The 12785-nt window shown below is 39.3% G+C and overlaps 1 protein-coding gene across 4 annotated transcripts; it reads left to right on the top strand.

Moving 5' to 3' along the window:
- The first annotated feature begins 7792 nt into the window (after positions 1-7792).
- On the top strand, positions 7793-11316 carry LOC103985233 (uncharacterized). 4 transcript variants are annotated; one of them, XR_671700.3, is made up of 3 exons: positions 7794-8414; positions 10338-10731; positions 11003-11316. XR_671700.3 is itself a non-coding variant. In XM_065151064.1 (2 exons), exons 1-2 carry the CDS (start codon positions 7864-7866, stop codon positions 11046-11048), a joined length of 597 nt encoding a protein of 198 aa, XP_065007136.1. In that variant the 5' UTR covers positions 7793-7863; the 3' UTR covers positions 11049-11316. The 4 variants fall into 4 exon arrangements, 2 of the variants coding, with proteins under 2 accessions (XP_065007136.1, XP_009401149.2); XR_001977912.2 differs by having other exon boundaries at positions 10883-11316; XM_065151064.1 differs by lacking the exon at positions 10338-10731 and having other exon boundaries at positions 7793-8414.
- Positions 11317-12785: the final 1469 nt, after the last annotated feature.

The raw sequence follows: 12785 nt of genomic DNA, 5'->3' as shown, positions 1-12785 counted from the left end.
TTAACCATGATCAAAATCATTTTATTTTTTTTTATCATGCAATATCATCATTTTTGAAATTATCAGCATGATCATAATTTTTGTATTTTTATTTTTAAACATGTAATTTTCAAGAAAATTAATTCTAAACTAAAAAAGAAAATATATCATGAAAGCATCAAGTAATTTTAAAATAAACCAAAGGCATTTTAATTACCTCAATGTCGTAGGCTGGTAAGGCGTAGTTTGCCGCCTCGCTTTTGTTGACTTTCTCGTCTTCAGAGGAGCTCGATTCATCCCAATTTTTGCTCTTCTTCTTGCGTTTAAAGCAAGTATTTCCATTCTTTTTGCTTTTTAATTTTCGTTTCATTTGTATGTTAAGTTCACCATCACTTGAGCTTATGCTCGAGTGGTCTTCAAATGTTCTATGTCCCAAATCCTTCCTGTTCTTTGGAAGGTTGGTTTGTTCATCATTGTCCTCATCACTTGAGTCATCGCTCAAGTGGCATTCATTTGTCCAGAGTTCCAAATCCTTCCTGTTCTTTGGAAGGTGATTGTGTTCAACATGTTCATCATGTGCATTGTGCACCATTTCATATGTCATCAATGAGCCAATTAGTTCTTCAAGTGGTAAGTTGTTTAGGTTTTTCGATTCTTGAATAGCAGTTACTTTTGAATCCCAAGTTTTAGAAAGTGAGCGCAAAACTTTGTTAACGAGTTCAAAATCTGAAAAGCTTTTACCAAGTGATTTTAAACCATTGACGACATCCGTAAAACGGGTGTACATGTCAACAACGGTTTCGCTTGGTTTCATATGAAAAAGCTCGAAATCATGCAGTAAAATATTAACTTTCGAGTCTTTGACTCTACTAGTTCCCTCGTGCGTGATTTCAAGAGTGCGCCAAATATCGAAAGCCGTTTCGCACAAAGAAACCCGATTGAACTCATTTTTGTCCAAAGCGCAAAATAAGGCATTCATAGCCTTTGCGTTTAAAGAAAAATACTTCTTCTCTAAATCCGACCATTCGTTCATCGGTTTAGAGGGAAGTTGAAAACTATTTTCAACGATATTCCATAAATCCTGATTTAGAGAAATTAAGAAAACTCTCATTCGAGTTTTCCAATAAGTGTAGTCCAATCCGTTAAAGAACGGTGGACGAAAGATCGAAAAGCCCTCTTGAAGAGTCATTTCTCTCGGGTGTCAATCCGAAATGAGAAATACCCCGCTCTAATACCAATTGTTAGGATCTAGAGCACTAAGAGGGGGGGGGGGTGAATTAGTGCAGCGGAAATCTTACAGCAATTTAAAACCGAAAGGTGCGTTCATTTAATAAAATCTATTATGATGCAAAAGCCGATTCACAGTTTGTATTTAAGCGCAGTTTGCGTCTAAGCGCAGATTGCGTCTAAGAGCAGTTTACGTCTAAACGCAGTTTGCGTCTAAACGTAATTTTACGTCTAAACGCAGTTTTACGTCTGAACGCAGTTTTACGTCTGAACGCAGTTTTGCGTCTGAACGCAGTTTTACGTCTAAACGCAGTTTTGCGTCTGAACGCAGTTTTGCGTCTAAACGTGGTTTTACGTCTAAACACAGTTTTGCGTCTAAACGCAGTTTTACGTCTAAACGCAAAAACTGAACTTTGAAAATCTTTTTGTGAGTGTGCAGAAAGCAGTTCGCAGTTATGAATGGAATCAAAGCGTAAGCGTAAACTGCGATGTAAAGATCGTACGAAAACACCGATTTACGTCTCAATGCAGATTCGGAAAGATCTGAACTTAGAGAATCGTTCGTAAAAGCGCAGAGGGCAGTAGCTATGTAGGAGGTTTGCAGTAATGATAAAGTGCTAAAAAATAAACGCAAACCAGAGATTTAGAGTGGTTCGGTCAGTCTTGACCTACTCCACTTTTGGCTTCCTCCACCGATGAGGTTACCGGCGTCAACTAGAGGCCTTCCTTCAATAGGCGAAGGCCAACTGTCCTTTTACAGTTTCTCTCCTTTTGACAGGCTCAGGAGACAACCTTTACAGATCCTTTCTCTCCTCTCTTTACAACTCAAGACTTTGAAGAACAGAAAGAGGAGAACTTTTGGACTTTACACAATTTTGAGCTCTTAGAATCACAGAAAAGATGAAGAATTCGGAGTGGATCTGTATCCTTTCTGTGCTGAACGGGTGGGGTATTTATAGGCCTTAACCCAGTTCAAATTTGGAGCTCAAAACGATCAAATCCCGGAATTCCGGGATCAGGCGGTTGCACCTCTTGACTGGAGAGGTTGCACCGCCTGGCAGAGCTCGAAGACTGAGCTCAGGCGGATGCACCTCTCTGTCAGGGGTGGTTGCACCTTTCTTCCAGAGCTCGAAGACCGAGCTCAGGCGGTGCATCTCCTGACCAGAGAGGTTGCACCTCTCTGCCAGAGGTGGTTGCACCTCTCTGCCAGAGCTCAAAGACCGAGCCCAGGCGATGCATCTCCTGTCCAGAGAGGTTGCACCTCTCTGCCAGAGCTCGAAGACCGAGCTCGATGGTTGCACCTCTTGGCAGAGCTCGAAACTTGAGCTCTGGCGGTGCTACCTCTTGACAGAGGAGGTTGCACCGCCCAGTCTCGCTTGGAGACTGAGCCCTGGGCAGTTGCACCTCTTGGCTGGGGCGGTTGCACCGCCCACAGCAACTTGGGTCCGAATGGGTTGAACCATTCGACCCAATCTGAGTTCTTCAGGGGCCCAATTGCCCCAGGATTAAGCTAATGGGATCACCTCCCATTTCTAACTTAATCAACGTGCTAACTACGATTAAATCTAAGACAATTTCTGCAGCTTTGCTTCGGTACGTCAATCGCTTCTTCCGGCGAGTTTCCGACGAACTTCCGTCGATCATCCGATGAACCCTCGGTGATGCTTCTGCGGACTTCCGGCAAACTCCTGGATTTTGCGACGATCCACTTGGCGAGTTCCGATGAGCTTCGCTTGGCAAGCTTCCGGACTTCTCGGATCTGTTCTCGTAGAACCTCCGACGACCGTCCGAACTTCCGTCGAACTCTCGAACTCCCAATGTGATCATGATCTTGACTCCGGCGCAACTCCTGCTGCTTGTCTGACTTTTATCGTAGTTAATCCTGCACAATAAAACAAAACTTCGATCGAGACAATTAATCCTAAGCAATTAACCAAGTTGTCTGACATGTCATTGGTCCCTCGACGCTTCGTCCGATTCTTCGGCGCATCGTCCTCTTCTGCAGCCTATTGCCCAATCGGCCAGTTGACTCCGCAACTCCGATATCCTTGGCACAATACCCGCTCTTCTTGGCCCGAAGCCTTATGTCGATACGTTGACCGATCCACCGGCCCGACGTCCAATCTTCTGATATGTTCCTTCGGCACAACATGATTTTCCTGCTTTAATTGTCTCATCCTGATCGAAGCATCCTGCGTCACTCAAAACGCAGATTAAATCAAAAACATATATCAAGTAGTTTCATCATCAAAATACGAGATTCAACAGCAGCAACTTGGAGGGAGGAACCCCTATAGAGTTCCAATGAGGCCGATCCCCTAAAGAGATCAACCCCAAGTTTAGAATATGCAAGGGTTCTAACAATCTCCCCCATCACCCTGGAGGAGTAATTGGGTCACAATCTGCTAATCCTTCTGCAGAAGTATTGGCTGATACCTTCTTCTTCAAATCTTCAAAAGTTTGATCCTCAAAGAAGACTACGTCTCTACTTCTAAACACCTTCTGCTTTTCTGGATCCCAAAGCCTGTAACCGAAATGATCTTGTGAGTAGCCAAGAAAAATATATTCTTTAGTCTTACTATCCAGCTTGGACCTCTCATTGTTTGGAATATGTGCAAATCTACGACAACCAAACACTCTCAAATGCTTGTAGGAAATATCTTTCCGTGACCATACATGCTCTGCAACATCACTATTTAGGGCTGTACATGGTGATAAGTTGATCACATCAACTACAGTCCTCAAAGCCTTATTCCAAAACCTTTTGGGTAGCTTGGCCTGTGAAAGCATACATCTAATCTTTTCCATAATGATGCGGTTCATCCTCTCTGCAATTGCATTATGCTGAGGTGTACCAGAAACTATCATCTCATGTTGGATCCCATATGACATACAATAATCATTAAATAATCCTGTATACTCACCACCATTATATGATCTTATGCATTTCAATTGCCTTTCTGTTTCCCTTTCAACCCTGGCATGAAACTCTTTGAAGACATTAATAACCTTATCTTTGGTCTTCGAAGCATAGGCCCAAACTTTCATGAAAAATCATCTATAAAAGTGATAAAATAAAGTGCACCACTTATACCAAGAACATCAATAGATCCATCAAGAGTTTTTGTCCTCAAAGGACCACATACATCTGTATAAACACGGTCTAAGACATGTATTTTTCTAGATAAAGCAGGACTAGTAAATGAAACTCTGTGTTGTTTACCATCTAAACAATCAATACAAGGGTTCAGATGTATACCTCTGAGGTCTAGCAATACCTTTCTCTTGGAAAGAGCTTGTAGCCCCTTCTCGCTCATGTGTCCCAACCGCCTATGCCACAACTCCATGCTGAAGTCTTTTTCTAGCATTTAACTGCTCACCATAAGCTTTAGCCTGCAACCTGTATAAAGTATGACATTTCTTTCCATTAGTTATAACAAGAGAACCCTTATTGAGCTTCCATTGCCCTTTGTGAAATCTGCTATCATAGTCTTCATCATCTAGCCTTCAAACTGAAATTAAATTCAGCCTCAAGTCAACCACATGCCTCACATCCTTAAACACCAACTTGCAGCCAATGTTGGTCTTTAAATGGATATCACCCATGCCTATGATGTCTGTTGTGCCATAGTTGCCTATCTTGACAACACCAAAATTTCTAGACTAGTATGTAGCAAAAAACTCCCTTAGTGGTGTAGCATGATAAGAAGCACCTATGTCAATCGCCCACTCAAGATCTTGACACAAGAAAAAAATATCATCACCCTTTACAAGAAATCAAATATCATCAGAAGGAGACAAAATCAAATAATTACCACTCTGCACTATAGTTGTGATATTATCTTTTGACTCTATAGACTCCACTTACTTTCCCTTTTTCTTGCTCTTCTTAGGTTGCTTACATTGGTTCTTGTAATAATATCCTTTCTCACCATAGTTATAGCAAATAATATCTTTTCTTGATCTTGACTTGCTACTACCCATGCGTGAACTGCTTCTAGACTTTGACTTTCCTCTGTTCTTTAAGATAAGTGCCTGTGAATCATTCTGAGATATCGCTGAACTCTTTCTTCTCAACTCCTCATTCAACAAACTACTTGTTACTTGACTCATAGTGATAACACCATTTGGTGCAGAATTATTGAGGGAAACCATCAGTGTCTCCCAACTTTCTAGTAATGAACTGAGAAGTAACAATGCCTACAACTCATCATCAAGAGACATTTTTATATAGGATAACTGGTTAGTAATACTTTGCATTTAATCCAAATGCTCAGTAATAGAAGCACCCTCTCTATATTTTAGGTTCACAAGTTTTTTGATCAAAAAAGCTTTGTTGCCAGCTATTTTTCTTTCATAGAGACTTTCTAACTTTTTTCAAAAAGAATATATAGAAATTTCAGTAGAAACATGGTGAAAGACACTATCATCAAGCCACTGTCGAATAAACCCAATTATTTTTCGATCTAACCTCTTCCACTTATCATCTGTCAAAGTTGTGGGTTTTGCACTATTCACCTGCCAAGGTCTATACAAATCTTTGCAATACAAGAGATCTTTTATTCTTGGTTTCCATATCATCCAATTGTTTCTATTTAAACTAATCATGCGAGAAATATTACTGGCCTCCATATTCAAATACAAAAATTAAATCACCAAAACCTTTGCTTTGATATAATGCGAAATAACTTTTGTATATGAACAAATACTAGCAGGCCATGATATGCAGCGGAATTAAATGAAATCACAATCAAATAGAACACCAAGATATATGTGGAAAACCCTTCCAATGTGAAGGGTAAAAACCACGGGGCAAACTAGAGATAATTCACTATGAGAATAATGAATATACAAATCTCAATCTCTTGCTCTAAACCCTAGCAACAATCACAAGACAATAACTAGGATACAATGATCACGTCACTGTCCACAATATCTAAAACCTCCCCAAGTAATCACAGCAAGAGTCTACTGTAGATTTGATCTAACCTGAGATGAGAATATTGGTAGATGATTGAGAATAGTCATTCTGCGTTGTCCTTATTTTCTTCCCTTTCTTTCTCTTATTTTTCTGCCTTTTTCTTCACCTCTTTTCTGCTACGAAGATATCTAATATTATTGCTCTCGTTGCTGTCCTATTTATGAAGTTTTTGACCTCCACACCCCCTAATATTAATTAGAATTAGATTAAAAAGGAATTAAGATATGAGCTGATAAGCTGTCAGCCCAACAACAAAGAAGTCTTTTGTGTCTGGTGGTAGATTTGCCTACTGAGTGGAAGGAAGAAAACCAGGATGTCATAGGTTTGTACTAATGGAAGAGGCCCAAAGCCTTCAGATCATGCAATGTATTAAGTGTGAGGAGATCGATATGGAAATCATTCTCGCTTCCGTATGTCTCTACAGAATGCAGATTTGATATGCTTCGTTTTATGAGAGGACCAACAGCGAACTTTGAGACCATCTGCCCAGTAACTCTTTTTGTCACCGAGGGGTCATTCTCGGTGTTTCCATGACATTGAGAGGCCACTTGCATTACCCACCTTACAGATTGAAGTGAAATATGATTTTGATTAACATATCCCTTTGAGGTTATTTTAATGTGACATTTCTTTCCATACAATTAACTCAATTGATTTTAACATGAGATGAGATGGTTTTAAGATGCTATTTCTGAATTGTTTTTGGATGAATTTTTTAAAATATTTCTGAATTTCTAACATAACTTTTAAAATTACTTGTAGAACATTATTATTTTTCCATAAATGATCATTTTATCTATCGAACCAATTGTCGATCACTATCCTTGTTGAGCTCGTCCACAGTTTTCATGTGAAAAAGAAGAGGATGCTATCTCGTGTAAAACAGAAAGATACGATTATATTTCGATTTAAGATTACGAACAATGACAATGAACAAAATATGCAAGACTACGAGGGATAACGATAATTCTACTTTTTTCAATGTAAGGGTTACGAGTGAGATGTGCAGGGTTGAGACGGGTGGAGTAATAAAAACAAAAGGCAACAAATGTGCAGGGTTGAGACGGGTGGAGTAATAAAAACAAAAGGCAACAACCGATAAAAATAGGGATAGAATAATTTTTTCATGTATTAATGTTTTATAAAAAAATTTCAAAATTAAAACGTGTTGTGAGAAATTCTAAAAAGTCGGAGACTTTATAAGGGAATTCGTCCCCACCTTAATATATATATATATATATTTGGTACATGATGAATTATTCCACAGGTTTTTCTTTTTTTCCAATGGCTACATAAATACCGTTTTCGGTGTACCAATAATCGGACTCTCCTGCGGGGCCCCGACACGGCAGGCAGGGGAAGGAGCAGTGAAGGAGGGTGTGGTGTCGGTGGAGGCATGAGACGCGTATCGGAACTCGCAATAGGGTCTTGATACGTAGTCGAAGACAAAAGTGGGACCCTTGAAAAGATTTTTCTAAGCATTAAAAATGAAAAAAAAAAGTGAAGAGACAAAATAAATATTAAAAAAAGCAAAATCCCCAGCCAAACCTAACATTTGGACCGTCCGATCTCCATCACGCGCTGTATAAATCCGACACCCGTCTCTCTCGTTCTGTGTCTCCCACACTCTCTCACACAGTCTCAAGCAGGAGAAGGAAGAAGAGGGAAGAGGAGCGATGGGCTCCGCGAGAGAGGCCAAAGTGCAGAGGAGGGAGGAGTCAAAGCCTAACCCTTGCCCGACCCGTTGGGCGGCCGTCGGCACGGTGGAGGCCCCGGAAGCTGGCCCCTCCGCCGTCACCGTCGACGGCGCCGGCGAGGACCAGTGCCTCCGCCGATCGGACGCGCTCTCCCGGGAGGAAGTCCTCCGCCGCCGCTCCCGCCGGGTGAGGCAGCTCGCTCGGTGCTACCGTCGACAGTACTGGGCCCTGATGGAGGAGGTCCGGGTGAAGCATCGAAACTACTACTGGGAGTACGGGGTCTGCCCCTTCGAGGTGGACGATGGCGGTGGTGCTGATGGGAGGGGGCGGGGGGCGGACGGGAACAAGGAGAACGGGAGGGCGGGGGCCCGGGATGGGGAGGGTGGTGGAGGGAAGGGGGGGGAGAGGAAGCGGTGCGCGTTTGCAGGGTGTAAGTCTAAGGCGATGCCCATGACGAGGTTTTGCCATCCACACATATTGGCGGACAGGGAGCAGACGCTATACAAGGCGTGCAGTTATGTGACAAAGAGGTATGGGTATGGGCTAGGAAATCTGTTAGATTTAATTATGTGCTCTCCTTTTTGTTTGAATTGAATGTGAGATTGTTATATATATATATATATATATATACATACATATGTGGATCTCTGTGGAGGGTGTGTTAGTTCTTGTGGTGGATGTAGTCCATTAGAAACACCAAAAAATTGAATTGATAGAAAACACATATATAATGGCTGGGTTTTCCTTTTTTGTTTTTGATCGTCTCTAGCGAGTATCATATGCGGGTTTTAGGGAACTTAATTTAATGCACAATGAGTTCATTTCAAAAAAGGAACTTGTAAGTTGCATTCATATGAACAAAGGAAGGAATTCCTATGCTATAAAAGAAAACATATATTGAACATTTAAAATTAACAAACTAGTAACACATCACGGTCTCCTAGAGTTAGTATGATGAGTTCAATTTATGTGGTTAACTTGAATGTTGGCTTTTTTAATTGTGGTGAACACTGATGCTTGTCTTTGATAACATTTGATTGTTAACCTTTGAAATTGATATCTTCACATATTTGAGAATGATCTTTATATATGTTTCTCAAGTGTAGTGGGGATATAGCTCACACGAACGAGATTGATTGTTCTTTTAGCATAGAGCACATGATTCGTGAGTAAAATGATGTGTTTGTATGTGCCATTTTATATGGTTTGTGGCAGTACTTGGTAGCATGGTTAGGTGATAAGTACATACTCTTGTAGTGTATTATCATGTTCTTGTTTTATTGGATCTCATATAAGATGTGATCTGGAGCTCTTTAGCACTTGTTTAGCTTAACCGTCAGCCTTCACCTAAAATGTTGTTAAAAAATTGCCACTAATCAAGCATCGCTTGTGCTATTTAGAGACAGTTCTATGAACCAACGCTAGCTAACTAATACTAAAGCTATCCTTGGTAATAATTCAAGCTTCTCTAGATCCTTGTGCATGAAAGTATATGCATTTTACCCATCGTTAAAATGGTTTGAGCATTGACCTGGGTGCTTGCACAGACTAAGATGTTCACGCAGGCTAGCTAGGTTACCCAAACATGATCCATTCAATCATCATTTGTTTTCTTGGACGGTGATTAGTTAGTCCATTTAAACAACCACAAGGTTATAATTAGAGCAAACTATGATGGGTTAGTTAATAAGCTTTAATGCACGTACCCCATTATTATATAACTTGTAGAATTTTGTTGAGTTCCAATAATACACCTTCACCAATACCTCAATTTTTTCACTTAAAAGTAGTTGGTAGCATTCTCATTCATCAGTGGTCTAAAAGCTCTTTTCCTGATTTTCTCAAGTCCTGTTTCTCAGACCTTTGCTTTTTAAATCTTTGCTGTAGCTGTCTCCACCCAAGATTCCAGATAGTACAAGTGTCGGTATGGTTCTCTTTCACCAACGTATGTGATAGTTGCAAAAACATATACTCTTAGCTTATGTTAGCATTCTTTGTAGCTATTGTTGCTGAAATGGTTGGCTGGTCACAGACCTGCAGTTGCTAAATGCGCTTGATCAGTTTATGTTACTATGAATATATATATTTAGAGCAGATTGGACGTTCTATTTCTAGCATTAATCATTTCATCTTGTATTTAAAGTCCACTGTCTTTGCTGCTCACAGAAACATGTGGAGACACATCCACCAATGTGGCTACTTTTTCTTTCTTCTGCATGCTTTTAGAAGAATCAATCAACAGTTTGATCTATTTTTTGTACAACAAAGTAGCATTCTGGCCAATAGAATTTGTCTTTTCTACTGCATAATAATTTGACAGAAACGTGCCTTAAAATATGCTTAATTTATAGTTGCATCAAGCAATTGCTCCTTTTAATTGCACATTTAAATACAAGGCTGTTGATTGCATGGACTACCACTTGATGGTTTCTCGGTTACCCCTTAAATTACAGCTGTGGGCAAAGTGGTCCAGTTACATGTGGGAAGCCAGTTTTGAGAGCAACTGTACCTTCTCTCTGCCATGTCCACTCTCAGAAGGCGCAAAGAAGCATTTTGCAAGCCTTGAAAAGAGCTGGACTGAATTTAGTCTCTTCCAGCAGGCCTGCCCCTAAATTTAGTGTTTTACTTGCTGAATGTGTTAATCAGATTCAAGCCAGAAGAAAAGAGTTGGATGCGGCTGTGAATGATGTTGATTATATTGATGAGGAAGTTTGTTGATGCATGATATGGTTCATAACTGCCTTGAGCCTCTGGTGGTGGCAGCGAACCTCATTGACCTGATCTGGTCATCATCTTGATGGAAAATGCAGTTCTGTTCATGGATATGTATTTCGAGTATGACTGAAGGTGTGCCAATACTTGTCTTTGTCTGCAGAACTTGTATACCTTCGCTGTTCCTTATGTGAATTATTTATAGGAATAATTTATTTAGTGTTTTATGAAGTTTGTTCTCCTTTATAGCCAATGTCTTGGTCTTTACCACCTTGTTTTGTTTTAGGTATATTGCAGGTTTGTTATGGTAGCAGCATATGAAGATAGATGGTCATAGATCTAATATATAATAATCGATTGCTTCGCGTCTTCCACCTTAACTTGTTTTGTTTCACACATACTGCAGGCTTGTCATGGGAGCAAGATATGAAGATAGATGGTCTTGGATATAATTGGTGTAGAGACAAATTTGTTGCATGGATATAATGATTTGACTGCTGATCATCATGGTATTCATTATATCCTTGGGTACATTTGGTTTCTTATTGTATTTTGGTCGATCTAATGTCAGCACAACTCCAATCATGGATCCTCCATCGTATTGCACCATTCCAGAATCTAGATTCTATGCGACTTTATTGAAAATTGGTGTCAAATATTATTCAGTCATCATCAAATATTATTCAGTCAATAACAAGATGTTGTGCTTCCGTTGGTTGAGATTTGCAGCCTTCTACTATCCTATTTTATTGATATCACATTTCTGACAGGTGTGTGGCGCAATTCATGGAACCAGGTACATTTGTCATAAGGAATTGAATTGTATATACTTGGTAACATTAAAAACAAGACATGGTAATAATGTGTTTTTAGTTGATATCATCAGTTCAATCTCTTTATGCTGTCTTGTTCTCTTTATATCCAATCTTTCTAGCAAAGCCATTATTGTTTTACTTCGAACTATATTTATAAAAATTGGGACTAGGTGGTCAAATATTAGAAAAGAACAAATTCGGTCCTCGATTAATTTGGTTCATTTATTCGGTTGAATCATATTGTACTAAAAGTGGATTGAAGTTTGCTTTATTTTGTAATAATTTAAAGACAATTAAAATGTATCATATTTCTGCCTCTTCAATTGATATCGGTTATACTATTGCTTGCTTTTCTCAAATTTTTTTTTTAGAATTTGCAAAAAACTTTGTAAGGCTTTATGTAATTTGATAGTTAGTTTTCATGATTAATTGATAAAAAACAGTGAAATTATTGATGATAGTTAACCAGACAATAGTACTCAGCAGTGCCAAGACCTAAGGATGCAGCAGCTATTAGGGAAGATTTTTTAAATATAGAACAATAAAAGAAATACTTTTCATTATGATAGGATATGATATTTCTTTCCAATACGAAAGTGATGGGATGGATGAACCAAGAGTTACATGGATTTTTGCTGAAGAGTATTTCTTTCCATTATGATACGATATGATATTTCTTTCCAATACGAAAGTGATGGGATGGATGATAGGATATGATATTTCTTTCCAATACGAAAGTGACGGGATGGATGATACGATATGATATTTCTTTCCAATACGAAAGTGATGGGATGGATGAACCAAGAGTTACATGGATTTTTGCTGAGGGCGTACACTTCGTGGGTCATTCAATTGGCCAATTCTTTTTTGTTTGTGGATATTTTATTTCAACCTTAAGTCTCAAATTTAATGAAAAGTTAAAAGGGATCATCGGATTAATGAATGGCTCCATCCATCCATCCATTAACTGGTCACGTGTCGATGAAATGGGAGTGATGCACTTGTGGATTCTACTACTCCGTTACCACGTCATCTCGAAATCAAATCGGCTTCCTTTCACATGCTAATCTTGTGATTCATATGCTTTGGGACGAAGTAAGTTTATGTTTGGGAACCGACTATTTGAACCCACACGTGAATCGCTAGTTTATCTTCCTCCTACCTTCTCTTTGGTACTACTACTATAATATCCAAAACTATAGTCCATATTATGGACTGTCATAAACGTATGCGAGAGACATCGGATAAAGTGAGGCACAAAATTTTGAATTAAGAAACAATTTTTTTTTTTAAATTATATTTTAGCTTCACGAAGACAAAAGAATAATAACACAAATTTTCTTGCCAATTATAATGTCTCTAGTTTCTTTATTG

Source organism: Musa acuminata, chromosome BXJ3-5 (genome assembly GCF_036884655.1).
Source record: "Musa acuminata AAA Group cultivar baxijiao chromosome BXJ3-5, Cavendish_Baxijiao_AAA, whole genome shotgun sequence".
NCBI lineage: Eukaryota > Viridiplantae > Streptophyta > Magnoliopsida > Zingiberales > Musaceae > Musa > Musa acuminata.
The sequence above is the reverse complement of the archived record's forward strand: the minus strand, read 5'-3'. Positions and strand labels throughout refer to the sequence as shown.